Source organism: Arvicanthis niloticus, chromosome 8 (genome assembly GCF_011762505.2).
Source record: "Arvicanthis niloticus isolate mArvNil1 chromosome 8, mArvNil1.pat.X, whole genome shotgun sequence".
Classification (NCBI taxonomy): domain Eukaryota; kingdom Metazoa; phylum Chordata; class Mammalia; order Rodentia; family Muridae; genus Arvicanthis; species Arvicanthis niloticus.
The window spans coordinates 39,243,197-39,261,576 of NC_047665.1; the positions used below are offsets into that span (position 1 = coordinate 39,243,197).

Below are 18,380 nucleotides of genomic sequence, written 5' to 3' on the forward strand. Positions count from 1 at the left end.
GGGGAGGGAATGATGGGGGAAGTATTGTGTTTTGAGCAGGGCATCACAAGGAGGATAGTGATTGAGATGTAAAGTGAATAAATAAATAAATGAGAACAATAACTACCATTAACCAAAACATAGTGGTGAATATGTTTAATTCATGATCATCACATTTGAAGTGATAATCAGAAGTTATCCTAGCAGTCATTAGGGTTTACCTGTTCAAAAGAAAGATGTGAACTGACAATACAAACAAGCAAAACACAATGACATAAAAGCCCAACTAGTTTCTTCAACTAGTTTCCAGTTTCCTCAGAGCCATCCTCCTTAATTCATATTTCCAAACTATGAATCAGCTTGCAGGTCCACTTGGGCTTGGGATTCAGTATCTAAAGATATTAAGAGAACATCCAGGAAGAGTGTCTGAGAATAATCACATGCTTAAATTGTTTTGCAGGATTTTGTCTTACCCACGATATTGGAGAACTGAGAGCTCTTTGACACTTATTGAACATATAAATGAGAGACATTTTCTCAATTTCTCCCACTGAGCATGCCAACATTCAACCAGAAGCCCATCCCTGTGAATCAGCACAAAAGGGCTAAAAGTTGCATAACCAATGGTCAGAAATTCTCGAGTATTTACCATCCATGCATTGTCCCTTGAAGAGATACTTAAAATTAGAGAAAAGGCACAATCTGCCCAGTAGAAGAAAGCAAAACAGAGCATCAGAAGGAGGACACTCTGGGCAGCTCTCAGCTCAGGGGGAGTTCTGTAGAGAAGCTTGGAGTTCTGAAGGTAGAGGACATGCTGGTGATGCTTGTGGAGAAGAAATACCATGTAGCCACTGGCCCCTCCCATGCCACCCTGAAACACTGCATCTCTCAGGACCATGAGAGGGAGAACAACCCATTTTATTTCCTGACTTTCTGGCATAAAATAGCAATAGTTGTCACTATTTTTAAGATGTGATATATTCAGACCTGTTCCTGTGATGGAATGGATTACATTCACACTTATCAAAGCATTGAGCACCCAAAAGAATGAGAAGAATGGAAGGATGTGCCATGCAGACTTTGGTCTGAGCCTCCTCCACCCAGATGCTCTGGGACTGATGATGATAGCCTGGACCACAGTGAGGAGACTGCTGGTGCAGATGGAGAGGCCACGGGCCACTCTTGCCAGGTAAACAATGATCTTACAGCCTATGTCATCCAGGAAGTTTCTCAAACCAAATGCTGCTATTGCCTTTGGTAATCCCTTTGTAAGAAGGATTATGATGTTTGTAAAAGCCAAGTGGATGAGAATAAGGTGTATAAATTTCTTCTCAGGGCCTCCCCACCAATCGAACATATAATTCACAGAAATACACATGTTCCCCAGAGTGCCAGCCACAGTTATAAAGAGGAAAATAATTTCCTTAATATACTTCAAAACCATTTCTTCCTTTCTAGGTAGAAAAACTTGTATCCAGGATGCAAATATTTTTTGAAGAAAGCCTCAGTAATCCTAGACATAGATCCGAATAGCACATTTTGCAATAGCATTTTCTGAAGTTCACAAAGCAGCCATAGACACAGGTAATGTTGCAGATTACCTTCCTGAAATTTCTCTTGTCTCCTGTGGCTTCTGGGATATTTTGTGTGATCTGATAGGTGATATTGGTAACTGATATCCAAAGTAAAAATTTAAAGATGAATGTTTTTGAGATTTGTACTATAATTGACTCTTTCATGTTTGCTTGTGTGTGTGTGTGTGTATGTGTGTGTGTGTGTGTGTGTGTGTGTGTGCACATGTGTCTGTCTGTCTGCATGCATGCATTACCCTTGTAATCAGCATTGTCCTTGTTATCAATCAGCATTGTTGAATTGTATTCCAAATTCCCCTAACCAAAAATTCTTTCTCTGATTCTCATTCTATTCATTCATATTTCCTCCAGACAATTCCCAAATCCCGAGGCTTGCCCTGAACCTGTCTGCCTTCCCCACATCATATATAGGAACTGGGAAACTCTGTGGGTCAGCACCTGCAGCATCTCTCACATTTAGTTCCTTTCTCTCCACATCTCTCCTCCTTTGATTGATACTTTTTTCTTATTTGTATCTTGAATAGTACAACAATTTCTGGAATTGCATTTAACAGCACATCTTTATAAATTCAATTTCTACGTCTTAATATGTTTTTATAGTGACCATTATGTGATTTCAATCTGTATGAATGTTTATTAGGTATTTTAAAGATAGTCCTTAGTGTCAAGTTAAATTGTGTAACCTTTCCAGATAAAGCCTCCAGTTAAAGCTGAATTACCAAAAGATGTCCTGAAAAACACTCTTGTGTGAAAACTTCATGTAAGTAACAGGTTGCAGCCAGGGACAGTGCCCTGTACAACACTGGAATGCTTCCTGGGAGAGTGGGGTAGCAGGGGACTCCCATTGGTTGTCTCAGACCATCTGTGACCCCAAGGCAGCCTCAGCACATCTAATGGAGCATAGAGCAGCCCTGTACCAGCTGTTGCTGATGAGGGGGATAGAAGAAGGTGATTATTGAGTTGTTAGGTGCTACTCTGAGATCAGTGAAGTTTTGGGGTTATGGGTCCTCAATATGTCTGTATACAGTAGCATACACTAGATTGGAATATACAGTTGTGAGCAGGGACTCACCCAACTAAGAGTTTATGGTGGCGTTTGCCTCTGTGGAGCCTTGTGAACAGCAGTTATGTCAGCTTGCTTTACAGCCTGCTTCTCCTGTTTCTTTTCCAACCTTTTTGTCAGGCAGGCTGCTTTGTTCTACATTAATCCATGCTGATTCCAGGACTTAGGCCTCTTCAGGATGCTATTATTCATGTTTTAAAATGCCATTCTCATTTCTCAGGAATTTTGGTAAGCTCTGGGTACACTTTCTAGAGTAAGAGGAATCTGGATGTTTCAGTGGCTACATGGGTTTGCATGTTCTGAGTACTTAGACCACCTCTGTTTCCTGATCTCCTTGCTAAACTCACAGGATTGCCTTAAATGTCTGTGTCCTTCTCATCACATATGTGACCTGTAGGAACCTAGCTTTGTTGCCAGATTTGTTCCAGGTGGCTGCATGACACTAGAAATGTCAGTTATTGCCTTTCAACTGGCTGTCCAACAAATTCATACTTATATCAATGAATTTTAGAAATCACAATACCATTCTGAATATCTGAATACAATAAAGTATGCTTCAGACATTAATGAAAAGGTAACCAGCCTTCATTATTGATTTTTAGAATGAACATTAACTGTTGTTCACTTTACGATTGGAGTCTATAAAATTTGCTGCAATTGATAACCCCAAGCCCTGATAGAAAACACATTTTTTTCTGTTTGTTTAATACTAGCATAACTAGGATATACTATATTTCAAGTTGTCTATATCTGTTTCCAAACTTTAAATCACTCTTCAGACCAGCCTCTGGGCCTCTGATACGTCATTCATTTCTACTGAAGTTGACTGTCACAGGATAGAGAGGTGACTCATCTCCCACATTATTTGGGAAATGCTAAAGGAAATTAACTTAAAAGACAGGATGGACTTGTGTTTAGATAGATGGATGTTCCCACACTGGGTTTAACCCCCACCTCCCAAATCTGAGGTAGGCTGTATCCATTTATCCTGATTTTCTAAAAGCAAGCCAGCAAACAATTAGAAAACAAAACAAAACAAAACAAAACAAAAGATTATTGCATTTTGCTGCTTAGTTCTGGGGCAAAGTTAAGATGAGCTGTTTCAGGTTGTACTAGTTTACAGCCTGGATCTTTATAGAAGGAATTCTTAAGATGGTCTTGATAGCTACTACACTTTGTGGTTTATAGTTCTCCACATACACTAGGCCTAAAATGACTGAAGTTGAGATAAGTATTTATAATATTAGGTGATAGAATCAAGGGACTATAAAAATGAATCCAGAAGGAGAACCTTCAATGAGGAATTATAAAGCTATTGTAAAAGAAAACATGGGCCCACACTTGAAAAGTGGAAGTGCATCAGAAGTGAAAAGTATAAACTTTACAAACACTAGTGAATCTGTTGGGGTCACAATGCTGGCAAACATGAAACTTAAAAATGTATTTTTGTATTTTTTATCTTATTTCTTTTAAGAAAAAAATCTACCACTATAAACCATTGAAAAACAAATATTTTTGCCTCAGCCTCTGTAGTGCTGACATTCTTGAGATATTTCATTACTGTCTCACATTTATGAGACATCTGAAAATCTTGTATGTCTTATTGATTACCTAATAAAGGAAAGGAGGTAAAGACCCACCCAGAGCTCTCCTCTGATTCCAACCTGAAGATAGACAACAGAGCCCCAGCATATCGGTCCCATTTCTATATCCCCTAGAACTTCCCTCCTTTGATCTTTCTTGAGCCAGGGATCAGGATTGATAGGGTCAGAAGGAGCGTGTAGGACCTAAGGCTCACAGGGCTTCTCATCTACTCCCTGTCTTAATCAGAGAGAGACTTCAGCTTTAATCTCTCCATGGCACCACTGAGGGGATCTAAGATCTTACCTCCATGTACTCACCTGGACCTCTGTGGTGCAGTCAGGCTCTGGGGCAGCTCTGGGTAGGTGACACTTGCCAGGTGATATTTGTACTGCCTGGATCTGTGGGGCTCTTGGCTGCCATCAGGTACTGCAGACTTTAGGTTTCATGTTGTCACAGTGTCAGGGGGAAGGAAGGGTTTATTCTTACCTGTTCCTCAGTGATTGGTACCCAGCAATGCCAAGCACTTACTAGCTGTAGTGAATTGGTTTCTCTTCCTGCTCATCTCCACTTTGTAAGTGACCTTCAGGAAAGTATGCTTCCTGAAATCCTTACAGTTCACTTGATCATTGCACATAGTAAATGCTTTGAAATAAGTAGAGGAGTCTCCTTCTGGTCTGGGCCAGAGCACTGAGCAGATCTTGGGTGGCAGCTCTGCCCCCAACATCCAAGAACCAAGAGGAAGCAGGGATCCCAGGCGCTCGAACTCAGGCAGTATCTTAGGTAAGCAGACAGCAGGGCCCGCCCTAAACAGGGAGTAACTGGGAACCAAAAGGACCCAGGAAGTCACTCCCGGCCCAGAACACTGGTTCCTTCTGGTCTGGGCCAGAGCACTGAGCAGATCTTGGGTGGCAGCTCTGTCCCCAACCTCCAAGAACCCAGAGGAAGCAGGGATCCCAGGCACTCTAACTTGGACAGTGTCTTAGAAACTAGTTCTCAGATCTGAGGCCTGGATCAGACCTCTGCCAGGTCTGCTGTTGTGTGGACCCCGGATTCCACCTGAGACATACTGGAAGGTCCACTCAATCCAGAGCCACAGAAGAACAAATGAACTCAGAGCTTCAGACAACATATCCTGAGATATTCTAGAGGAGACACTGCACCCAGAACAGCAGACACCTAGCTGGACTACTACCTTGGAGGCACCATATCCTGAGGCATCCTAGAGGTACCACTGTAATCAGTGCAGCTGGAAAAGATCACAGAGACATCTGGACCCCTAGGAGATCAGACACAAGCGAGATAACTGGAAAGGCAGGCTTCAGCCAGAGACAGCAAGTACAGACAGCACTAGAGTTAACCAGATGGCAAAAGGCAAGCGCAGGAACGGAAGCAACAGAAACCAAAGTTACATGACATCATCAGAACCCAGTTCCCCCATCAGAGCAAGCCCTGAACACCCCATCACACCAGAAAAGCAGGATTCAGAATTAAAATCACTTCTCATGATGATGATAGAGGACTTTAATAAAGACATAAATAACACTCTCAAAGAACAGATAGAAACCCTTAAAGAGGAAACACAAAAATCCCTTAAGGAATTGCAAGAAAATGCGACCAAACGGGAAAAGGAATTAAACAGAACCATGCAGGATCTAAAAATGGAAGTAGAAACAATAAAGAAATCACAAAGGGACAATACCCTGGAGATAGAAAACCTAAAAAAAAAGATCAGGAGTCATAGACACAAGTATCACCAACAGAATACAAGAGATGGAAGAGAGAGTCTCATGTGCAGAAGATACCATGGAAAACATTGACACAACTGTCAAAGAAAATGCAAAATACAAAAAGCTACTAACCCCAAATATACAAGAAATCCAAGACACAATGAGAAGGCCAAACCTAAGGATAATAGGTATAGATGAGGGGGAAGACTCCCAACTAAAAGGACCAGTAAATATCCTCAACAAAATTATAGAGCAAAACTTCCCTAACCTAAAGAAAGAGATGTCCATAAATATACAAGAAGCCTACAGAACTCCAAATAGTTTAGACCAGAAAAGAAATACTTCCTGCCATATAATAGTCAAAACATCAAATGTACAAAACAAAGAAAAAATACTAAAAGCAGTAAGGGAAAAAGGCAAAATAACATATAACGGCAGACCTATAAGAATTACACCAGACTTCTCACCAGAGACCATAAAAGCCAGAAGATCCTGGACCGACATCATACAGACCCTAAGAGAACACAAATGCCAGCCCAGACTACTATACCCAGCAAAACTGTCAATCATTATTGATGGAGAAACCAAAATATTACATGACAAATCCAAATTTACACAGTATCGCAACATAAATCCAGCACTTCAAAGAATAACTGGTGGAAAACTCCAACACAAGGAGGGAAACTACAACCTAGAAAAAGCAAAAAAGTAATCTTCCAAAAACCCCAAAAGAAGAGGGTTACACAAACATATCTCCACGGATGTTAGCCCAAAAGCTTGGATTAGCGAAGACTCAACCCACAGACTACATGAAGTTCATGAAGAAGGAAGACCAAGAGGGGATGCCTCAGTTCTACTTAGAACGAGAAACAAAAATGCTCAAGGGAGCAAATAGGGAAACAAAACATGGAACAGAAACTGAAGGAGGGGCCATCAGGAGACCATTCCACCTGGGTATTCACCCCATGTACAGCCACCTAATCTAAACACTGTTGTGGATGGCTGGAAGTGCATAATGTGAGGAACATGATATAGCTGTCTTCTTAGAGGTCTGCTGAAGACTAACACACTCAGAGGACAATGCTCACAGTTAACCACTGATATGATCAGGGGTTTCCCAATGGAGAACTTAGTGAGAGGACTGAAGGAGCAGAAAAGGTTATTGACCCCAGGTGGAAAGCAACAATACCAAACAACCAGAGCCCCCCAGGGTCTAAACCACCAGCCTGGGAACACATAGGGAGGGACCCAAGACTCCAGAGGTATATGTAGGGGAGGATGGCCTTGTCGGACATAGGTGGGAGAGGAGTTTCTTGGTTCCATAATAAAAAATGAACACACAGTGGGGGGGGGGGAATGTGAGGGCTGGGAGAGGATAGTGAGGGGGGTAGGTGTGGTCACTGCCTCATAGAAGCATGAGGAGGGGGATGGGATAGGAGGTTTCTGGGTGGTGGGAGGAAGTAGGCTAAGGGGATAAAATCTGAAACGTAAATACTACAACCAATTTTAACAAGCGGGAAAAAAAGTCTTCAGAACCAACATCTTTAAAAAAAAAATGTCAGCCCCCTGAGGGTGGGAAATTTTTTTTTCTTGATACTAAAACTTGTTCTGAGAATTGTATATTGCAGAATACACAGCCTTGGTGTATCTACTCATCAAGCATACTGAGCAGACCTGCCCAAACCTCTGATGTCCTGGAATTCCATCTGGATTCAGTGAAGACACAGCATCAGAGGCTTATCAACTTACTCTTCCCCCCACCCCTCTTCTAAAATCTCAACGCCCTTAATCAGCTTGAAGAAGTTAAAGAAGAGTCAGCGCCCCTATTCCCTGAGCTTGGGGACTAATGTGGTTAATAATGGTCTGTCTTTCTAGGGACAAGTAGTGGTTTTGTTGGAACAGGGGGGGATTAGCTAGGACTTATTGCATAGCCATAACCTATTGGTAGAAATCTGTATAATTATTATCAAGATGAAGTTATAATTTCTTAAATGGTACAAAATTTACTTTGATTTCAAATTTAAGGTTTCCATTGGTATGAGCTTCTTATTGATATTATTGAGATGAATATTGATATTCTCATGGGCATTGTGCCTGTATAACACATTTAGGAATACAATGCCTAGACCCAGCCCTTTTTTAACCTTTTTAACTGATTTGGGACGGTTAACTTATGAGTTAATGGACTATAGCAAATTCATATTTTTGAGTTTATTGTTAGGGTGTTTTCCATATTTTATTTAGAAATAGCTGAGAGGAGTGAACAGACAACAGTCCAGGTTACCTTACATGGATAGTTGGTTTTCAAAACATCAGAAGTCCATAGAACTGATGCTACAAATATTTATATATTAATGTTCATATTGATTAGAGACCTGTCTGCTCCTGACAGCTTCCTGTCATGGATTCTAAGAAGAAATTGAGCATCCTTGGAGTTACTCCAGTTGTGTGGTAACAGCCACTAGGCAAGAATTGCCTCTCTCCATCTATAGACAAATTACTGTCCAGAAAAGGACACACATGCAGAATAATCGACTGATTATATCTGCCTAGACAGAGTTATCAGTCCTTAATAATCCTGCATCACCAAGGTCTGTCAGATGATTCTGGGCCAGAAGGCTGAAGATTTGATGCTCCAACGTTTGGTAGTATAGGGGCTTTTCAGGTGTTCAGAGGTCTCTATAAATTGGCTAAGTTTTAGAAGCTATGCTTTGTACTTCCCACAATTATAGTTAACTCAGTCATTCTGGATTTCTGACGGGGTTGAAAACTTATAGCTATTTATCATAAGAGAAAAGATTTGAGTGGATGGTCGTCAGCTGACATTCATCCTAAAGCCAGGTTCAGAACTAAATGTTTTAGTTAGGATAGATGACAGAGGTGCTGGTTAGTCAACAAAAGGATGGACGGGGTATTAGGACTATCTTGTACCTCACTGGTACAAATTGGCATAATTATGCTTTAATTGTATTTTGAGAGAAAAGTTTCATTTTAACAGGAAGGGTGATGTGTAGGAGGAGCTAAGGTAGGAGGAGTACTGAGAGGAAGAAAAGGAGTAAGAAGAGGAGAAGAAGAAAGAGAGGAGAAGCTAGGTGATGAAAGAGAGAAAGAGGGGGGAGACAGGGAGGCAGATATTCATGTATCTCCACCAGCCAAAGATAGTTGTTATATCTAGGTTGGTCAGTGGGTTACACCTCTGATTGAACAATTCCAAACTTATAACGCTTATGATTAACATTATTTTTTTAAAAAAAATGTATAAATGCAAAAAGTAAAAGGGGACATGGGATAGGGATTTTCTAAGGGGGGGGAATGGGGAAAGGGGATGGCATCTGAAGTGTAAATAAAATATCTAATAAAAAAAAAAGACACTGAAAAAAATAAGTAGAGGAGTCAGTGATGATGGAAAAGCAGTAGAAGGAACAAGAATCCAGGAAAAAATTGGAGGCTCTTACAAGAGTAAAACTCCAGAATGTGAAAAAATTTAATATAGGGTGACTGTTTGCCCTCCTGCATTTTGCTATGAAGGATGCATGATAAGAAGTGTGGGGTGGTGGGATAGTGAACATCGCTGCCCACTTCCTAGAGCCTGACTTCAACTATTACCAGCTGTCTGAAAAATATTAAGTGTATCATTTTAACAAATTTGTTGCTCTGATACATTAGAATACAAAAACAATGCCATTTCTGTGTATATAGCATTACATTTTTATTTCTCAGGGGACACAGTGGTGCTAAGCAACACAGATATCTCTGATGATCAAACATAACTAAGTACTAAAGACAAACATAACTAAGTACTAAAAATGCTTTGATATTTAGTATTGTGGAATCATGTGTCACTGTGGAACCTGTGTATAAGGAGAAAATAAAGTCTGCCCAATAAAAGAGAAGGAAACAGGTCATGAGAGCACGAACCCTCTGAGTCTCTTCAATATCTGCCCTGGAATTGTTTGCAGACCTGGAGCTGTGAAGGTAGAGAACATGAACATGATGTTTGTACAGATGGAGATTCATAAATTTATTGCTCCAGCCCATCAACCTAGAAAATGACATCACAAAGAGCCATGAGAGAGAGAGAGAGAAACAGCCACTTAACTGTGTGCCTGGATGGCAGCATATAGCAATACCCAGTAAACATCTCAACTATAGACCTGTTCATGCTACTGCCTGCTGTGATATAGTATAGCAAGTTGGAGCTTATCGGGGAATTAATGATCCAAAAGAGAAGGAGAAAGGCAAAAACATTGCCATGGAGTATGTGGTTTGAGCTTTCTCCAAAGGGTGGTCCTGGAATTGATGGTGACAGCCTGGACCAAGCTGAGGAAACAGGTGGTGCAAATGGAGAGGCCACAGGTAATGCTTTCTAGATAAACTATAGTTTTACAACCATCATTACCTAGGGAATTTCTGTAATAGAAAAATTGTAGCCATATTTCTGACCCCTTTACAATAAGTAATGATTGTGTTTACAAAAGCCAAGTGGATGACAATAAGATCTATGTGATTATTGTCAGGACTCATGATGAAAGAATACATATATCTCACCAATAAGATAATATTCCCTAAAATATCTAAGTCCAATAAGTGAAATAAAATTTATTCTCTGGTTGAGGTCACTTTAAATCATCTTCATGCCCAGAAATAGTACAATCTTTTTGAGAAACACAAGCAAGTAAACATGATATGGTTCATACCTGTGGGGTGTCTGTGTTTAGGGGGAATATCCCTAGCATATTATGAAAATGCACAGAATTATTTGCTTGTAAATATCTTTGTTTTGTTCTTGTGACCCCACCCTGCCTCCTCTGACATGGAGATGATGTTGACATTTAGACATGAACACCATGCTGACGCCTTCACAGAAGATGGTTCTTTATATCCTCCATCTCTAAGTTCCCTTTTATGAGAACATTCAAACAAAAGGAAGCAGTCAATTTCTAAGCCATGATATTGAATATCACTTTAAATGCCTCCCTTCTCTGACCTTTTTTTTTGCCATCCTATACACAGTCATCCTTCAAAGTATTGACCTAGCAAAAATTGTAGCTCCTCAAAGATAATGCTTGGCAAATGCAAAGAGAACATGTCTATTAATATTGTAAAGTACATCCTAGATGAAGCCACAATGTTTATGAGAAATTATCTGATATGACAGTTAATTTTTCAAAATAAGGCTATCCCTACCACTAACCACACTAAAATATCATTCTCAGTGATTATGTCAATAATATTTTAATAATTTGTCCATCAGATTATTGGAACTATTTCAATAACATTGCATTGGTCCTTTGTAAAAAAGTAAGCAAATAATTTTTCATTGAAATGAATGTAGAGTCAGATGAAACTCTTTGATGATAAAGAGCTGGATAATGCTGTGGAGAGCCCTCGGGCATTAATAAAAGGCAGTGGCTAACAAGCCCATGTTAACTTCAGTCACCCATTAATTCATCTTGGAAAAGGGCAATTACACATTTTAAAATCAATATAAGAACTATAGACAAATATTAAATGGATGTTCACTGTTTATTTGATTTCTAGTTTATTCCATATCTGTAGAGAACCTTTATTCCTGTAGAGAACCTTCAGGAATATGACACCAATGAAATCTCTCAGGGCATTTAAGCTCTGTGACCGGTGCATTGGGCTACTCTCGATTAAATGTAGAGTACATGTCATTCTTTCACAGTCTTGTAAAATCTATTCTATGGATGGGTAATTACTGACACTTTGAAGTAGGCTAAAGTAGCCCCACAGTACTAATATTTAGCAAGCACAAAGTAAGGTAAAAAGATAAGAAAAGTTGGGGATACATGATTACCTTACTATGAGTTTTAATAAAATTTATGAACTTAATCTGAATGTTTTAAGTCATGGTAGTAGCACTGCCAGTTTTACAAGTCCTAGTTAAGTGATTTTTTTAGTGCTGGAGAGATGGCTCAGCTACTAAGAGCACTAGCTGGACTTCAGGGAACTCAGGTTCAATTCACTGCAACTACACATTACTTCAGAACCATCTGTCAAATTCAGTCATTCACAGAAAATTTGGTGCTCTCTTCTAACCTGTAAAGGCCTCAAACATTCACATGCTACATAGTTATAAATGCAGGCAAACTATTCCTACAGTAAATTAATACAAAACAGTTTTTAAAATCCCTTTTAAAAAGTAGTCAATGGAGAGTGATAATTCTATACTATTGTAATTTGGAGTTCTGAAGGTAGAGGACATGCTGGTGATGCTTGTGGAGAAGAAATACCATGTAGCCACTGGATCCTCCCATGGCACCCTGAAACACTGCATCTCTTAAGACCATGAGAGGGAGAACAACCCATTTTATTTCCTGACTTTCTGGCATAAAATAGCAATAGTTGTCACTATTTTTAAGATGTGATATATTCAGACCTGTACCTGTGATGGAATGGATTACATTCACACTTATCAATGCATTGGTTACCCAAAAGAATAGAAAAAAAAGAAGGATGTGCCATAAAGACTTTGGCCTGAGCCTCCTCCACCCAGATGCTCTGGGACTGATGATGATGGCCTGGACCACAGTGAGGAGACTGCTGGTGCAGAGGGAGAGACCATGGGCCACCCTCTGCAGGTAAACAATTATTTTACAGCCTATGTCATCCAGGAAGCTTCTCAAACCAAAAGCTACCATTGTCTTAGGCAATCCTTTCAGAAGAAGGAATAGAATGTTTGTAAAAGCCAAGTGGATGAGAATAAGATGTATGGGTTTCTTCTCAAGGCTTCCCCACCAACTGAACATATAATTCACAGAAACTGACATGTTTCCCAGAATGCCAACCACAGTCATGAAGAGAAAAATTGTTTTCTTAAGTAACTCCCAAACCATTTCTTCCTTCCTTGTATACAGGCTGCAAATACATTTTAAAGAAATCAGTAAAGTTAGAGAGGGATCTGAACAGCACATTTTGGACAATAGCATTTTCTGGTGTTTAGGATGCAGTGGTAGGTGTATGTTGCAGGTGAGGTCTCAGAAACTCCTGTCTCTCTTCCTGTGGACTCTGGGTTAAGGTGTGTTGACAGGTTTTGGTAACTGGTTAATATGTAAATTTTAAAGGAAAATTTAATTTGATAAGTCTACACTAGTAAAACTGATGTGTTCAAGTGTGTGCTTGTGTATGTGTGTGTGTGTGTGTGTGTGTGTGTGTGTGTGTCTGTCTGTCTGTCTGTCTGTCTGCATTTATGCATTATTCTCTTTAATTCTCAGTATAGTTGAATTAAACTTCAAGTTTCCCCAATCAATTTTTTTTCTGTTTCTCATTGTGTTTCCCTGTCCAATTCCTGAAGCCTGAGCCTCATGCTGAACCTGTCTGCCTTCCCCACATCACATACAGACACTGGGAAACCCTGTTGCTCAGCACCTGCAGCATCTCACATTTAGTTACTTTACCTTTCATGTCTCTCCTCCTTTGTTCTACATTCCATTCTTTGTCTGCATCTTGATTAGTACACCATTGTCTAGATTTTCATTTGGTTCCTAAGTTTGTATCTTATATTTCTATATTTTAATATTTCAAAAGTTTTTATATTGAGAATTTTGTGATTTTACTCCATATGAATGATTACTGGGTACTTTTTTTAGGCAGTCCTCCATGTCAAGTAAATGGAATAATCCTTCCAGGTAGGGCCCAGCAGTTAAACCTGAATCACCAAAAGATATCCTGAAAAACTTATGTAACCACCAGGCTGCAGCCATGGAGGACGTCTAGCTGATTTCTTGAGTGATTTCTGGGATAGTGAGTAGCAGAGGTATGTGACACAAGTGGAAGATTTAGGGCAACTGATCCCCAGGAATGTCCTCAGGACACCTAAGGAAGGATAGAGCAGCCATGTATGGACCAAGTGCTGCTGCTGCTGGGTATGAGAGAAGGGGACTCATGAGGTGTTAGCTGCTGCCACTTGATGAGTGTAGTTTATGAGTTACAGATTCTCAATATGGCTGCATGCAGCGCAGTAGGTTGGGTCACACAGTTGTGAGCAGGGACTCTTACAGCTAAGAGGTCATGGGAGTATTTGACTTTGTGGGGTCTTGTGGGCAGCAGTTATGTCAGTTTGCTTTACATCCTGCCTCTCCTCCTGTTTCTTTTCCAACCTGTTTGTCAGGCAGGCTGCTTTGTTCTACAACTGATTCCAGAACTTAGAACTTGACATGAAGTTATTGTTCAGGCTGTGGATCTACATTCTCATATCTTAGATATTTTTAGTAAGCTTTGTGTACTTTTTCGAGAATAAGAGCAATCTAGATTGCTTCAATGTCTCTATGGGTTTGTGTGTTCTGAGTACTTGGAATGCCTCTGCTCTATGCTCTCCTTCCTGTCAAACTCACAAGATTATTTAAATGTCTATATCCTGGTGATCTCACTCTTGGTATGTGTGAACCTGTTTTTCCCCCCTAGGTTTGTGTCCATGTGGTTTCATGATTCTAAATATCAGTTATTGCCTTTTGTCTGCTCCTCTCCAGCATCTTGGAAATCACAATATCATCGTAAATATCTGAACAGAGTGAATAATGTTCCAGACATTAATATCAAGGACATCAGCAATGCTAACAGATTTAACATAAAAATGAGGTGTGCAGGTAGTGATTGCAACTGTAAAAAACCCTACTCTCAACTCACCCCAACTCATAATGGGAAATACTAGAAGACTGGTTGGCCTTGTGTTTAGATAGATGGGTGATAGAGGGTGGGGTCTAATCTCCAAGCCTTGGGAAGGTTACCATCCACTCTGGGTTTTTGAAAAGAACACACAAAAGCAAATCCAGTTTAGTGCTCTTTGCTGCCTAGCAGTGGGATGAGCTGTTTCAGGATGTAGTTTGTTCACAGTCTGGATCCTTACAGCAGGACTTCTCAATATGGTAATGGTAATTGTTACTCTAGTGACTTATCTGTGTACATACCTAGCAGTTTTGTAGTAACTAAGTTGACAAGTATGCATAGTTGTATGAGATAAAATCCAAAGAATGTTAGGATGGATACAGAAAGAAAAGTTTTAAATTGGGAATTCAACGTTACTCTAAAGAAAACACATGTCAGTATATCAAGCATGGAAATACATGAAAAGCAAGGAAGTACAAATTTTACAAAACTAGTGACACTGTTTGGAGTCACAATACTGGCAAGCATGAAGGCTAAAATATAAGAATTTTGGTTTGTCAATGACTTCATTAAAATTTTAGGCAAATGGATGGAACAAGAAAATATCATCCTGAGTGATGTAACCAGGTCACAAAAGAACACACATAGTATGTATTCCCTGATAAGTGGATATTAGCCCAACAGCTCAGAATACTCAAGATAAAATTCATAGACCACAAGGAGAAGGAAGACCAAAGTGCAGATGCTTCAGTCCTTCTTAGAAGAGGGAACAAAACACTCAAGGGTGGGAATACAGAGACAAAGTGTGTGGAGCAGAGACTGGAGGAAAGGCCATCCAGAGACTGCCCCACCTGATTTTACAGGATTTTGTCATTATGCTTGTCTCTAATTTTTGATTGATATAAAAAACTCTTTTATATCTTATTGATTCCATCAAAAAACAATATGGAGGTAACCTTAGGCAAAGGCCCGCCAAGAACTCTGTCCTGACATCAGCCTTAAGATAGACAGATTTTTCTCTCTTTTCTGCATCTCCAGGAACTTATTTCCTTTATTCTTAATGGACCCAGAGACCAGCTTTGTCAGAATAAGAGGAAAGTGGAAGACCCAAGGCTCACCCTGGCTTAGTCAGAGAGACTTTACCTCTAATGAATTTTTCCATGGCACAGCTGAAGGGATCTAAGATCTTACCTCCAAGTACTCACCTGGACCTCAGTGGTGCAGACAAACTCTGGAGCAGCTCTGGGAACTGACACTTGCCAGGTCATATTTGTACTGTCCGGATCTGTGGGACTCTTCGCTGCCATCAGGTACTGCAGACTTCATGTTTCATGTTGTCACAGTGTCAGGGGGAAGCAAGTCCCTTCAGGGCCTCAGTCCTTGAAGTACAGCTTCCCTCTCTCCCATAGTTACAGCATCTGTTTTGCTCAGAAGTTATTTCCAGCTTAATTAGGGTTTAATTATTTTGAGAGGAAGGATGTGAGGTGAGAAAATAAACAACTAACCAAGTTCTGTGTACTGAGGTTCCCGCATCTCCAGAGGACCTCCTGTACACTCACTCAGGCCCTGTGCTTGCTGCTTCAACTTCTTTTGGCTCATATGTGGCTTGCTTAGTTGATTCAGAGGTCCTTGTTCTCCAGATTTTCTCCACTCTCTCTGGCTCTTACAGTCTTTCTGTCTCCTCTTCCAAAAGATCCTCTGTGCTCTGAGGGAAGGAATTTGATGGAGACCTCCCAGATAGACTTCTTTTCTGCCTTACATCTACTAGAAATCCTCATTAGGATTACCTGAAGTTACCACTGCTCTGGATTTCTACCCCCAAAATACTTTCCCATTCTATCCATCTCTCCCCACACTCTTCTTCCACCCTATCTCCCCCTCAACCTCACCCCCTTATGACTGTCACTTCATGCTCCCAGTCCATTTATAAATCTGTTCTTTTGATATTTTTTAAAGATTTATTTATTTTGTAAAGAGTGTTCTGACTGCCTGTGTACCTGCACACCAGAGGAGGGCACTACATGTCATTATAGATGTTATGAGCCACCATTGGGTTTCTGGGAATTGAGCTCAGGATCCATGGGAGACCAGCTAGTGCTCTTAAATTCTGACCCATCTCTCCATCCCACTCCATAAAATCTATTAAATTTGCCCCACCCAGAGAGATCCATGTGTGCTTCCTAGACCTGTCTCCTTTTCTTGCCTCACTAAGTCTACAGGGAAAAGCTAATTTGTTTTACTTATAAGGAAACCATATTTATCTTTCTGGGTCTGTGTTACCCAGACAGTTTTACTTGTAAGCATTTATTGCAGTGAGTCATTTTTCTGCTTCTAGGCCTCTGGCTTTGTTACACTATCAACACTAGTACTTCCTGGGGACTCCTCTTAGGAATCTTGTTTTTACCCTGTGTCATAGATAATCCTGCAGTTTTCAATCTGCATGATGAGCACCTTAATGTGCTCCTGTAGTTTGTAAATAGTGTAGATACTGGTGTAGGTCGGCTGGATCTGGACCTGGGTTGTACAGCCTGTCAGCTCTCCCGTGCCTCTCCCACCAAGCCACCTCTCTTGCTTTGTCCAGGTGATGGATGGAGCCATGTCACCATTTCTCATGCCCTAAGGATCAGTTCTCTAAAGGTCACTCATTGGGGGCTGGCTCACCTGTACTGAGGACACCACAGTCAGCTCTCCTGTGCTGTTCAGGTAAGCAGGTGAAATACAGGCACACTCTAGCAGGTGCTGCAGCTGGAGTAGGGCCAGCTGTCTTCAGTCCTCACATATTAATATGGCCTCAGGTGGCAACCCAGACCAGGGATGGTCATTGAACTTTCCTTTTCCTTCCTTCCTTCCTTCCTTCCTTCCTTCCTTCCTTCCTTCCTTCCTTCCTTCCTTTCTTCTTTCCTCCCTTCTTTCTTTTTGCGATTTTGGCTATACTGTCAAGTTGCTAGTATAAAATCTCTTAAATTTTTAATATGGATGCACATAATGCTATGAATTTTCATAGAATTATCACTTTCATTGTCTGCCATAAGTTTGAATATGCTGTGTATACATTTTCATTAAATTCTGGAAAGTCTTTAATTTTTCTTATTCCTGTCTTGACTCATTTTTTTCATTCAATAGAGAGTTGATTAACTTTCATGAGTGTCTAAGCTTTTTGTTGTTACTGTTGGTTTTGATATCAGTCTTTAATCTGTGGTGGTCTGACAGGATGCAGGGGATCATTTCAATTTTACTGTAACTGTTGAGACTTGCTTTGTGTCCCAGTATGTGGTCAGTTTTAGAGAACTTCCTATGAGGTGCTGAGAAGAAGGTTGGGTAAAATCATCTGTCACTATCTGCCCAGTCCATTTGATTTATAATTTCTGATAGCTTCAACATTTCTCTGTTTAGTTTGTGTCTGAATGAATGGTTTATTGGTGAGAGTGGGAAACTGAAGTCTACCACTACATGTGTGGAGGGGCAATGTGTGACTTAAGCTGTGGTAGGGCTTCTTTTACAAAAGTAGCTACACTTGGTATTAGTCATTGATGTTAAGAACTGAAATGTTTTTTTGGTAGATTTTTTTCTTTGATGAGTATGTATTGTCCTTACCCATCACTTTTGATTAATTTCGCTTTAAATTCTATTTTTTAAAGATATTAAAATAGATACAGCAGCTTGGTTCCAATTCCATTTGTTAGGAATATTTTTTTCCCCATCTTTTACTCTGAGGTTACATCTATCCTTGTTGATGAGGTAAATTTTTTGGAGGCAGCAGAAGGATGGGTCCTGTTTCTTTCTTTTTTTTTTCTCACATTTTTTTCT

General features: G+C 40.2%; 2 protein-coding genes and 1 pseudogene across 2 annotated transcripts; all 3 read right to left on the minus strand.

The window, feature by feature from the left end:
• Nucleotides 1-448: 448 nt before the first annotated feature.
• On the minus strand, nucleotides 449-1,521 carry LOC117714007 (vomeronasal type-1 receptor 4-like). The gene is given in 2 exon segments (XM_034510586.3): nucleotides 449-1,438; nucleotides 1,441-1,521. Coding segments are annotated over 2 exon segments (1,050 nt in total). The 5' UTR covers nucleotides 1,501-1,521.
• Nucleotides 1,522-9,722: 8,201 nt separating this feature from the next.
• Nucleotides 9,723-10,581, minus strand: LOC117713376 (putative vomeronasal receptor-like protein 4; annotated as a pseudogene).
• A 1,558-nt stretch (nucleotides 10,582-12,139) lies between these two features.
• LOC117713377 (vomeronasal type-1 receptor 4-like) lies at nucleotides 12,140-12,805 on the minus strand. Its single transcript, XM_034509592.2, has one exon. It carries the CDS (start codon nucleotides 12,803-12,805, stop codon nucleotides 12,140-12,142), a length of 666 nt encoding a protein of 221 aa, XP_034365483.2.
• Nucleotides 12,806-18,380: the final 5,575 nt, after the last annotated feature.

Coding starts and splice junctions, on each gene's coding strand:
- LOC117713377 (XM_034509592.2), bottom strand. CDS start 12,805: ATGGTTTGGGAGTTACTTAAGAAAACAATTTTTCTCTTCATGACTGTG.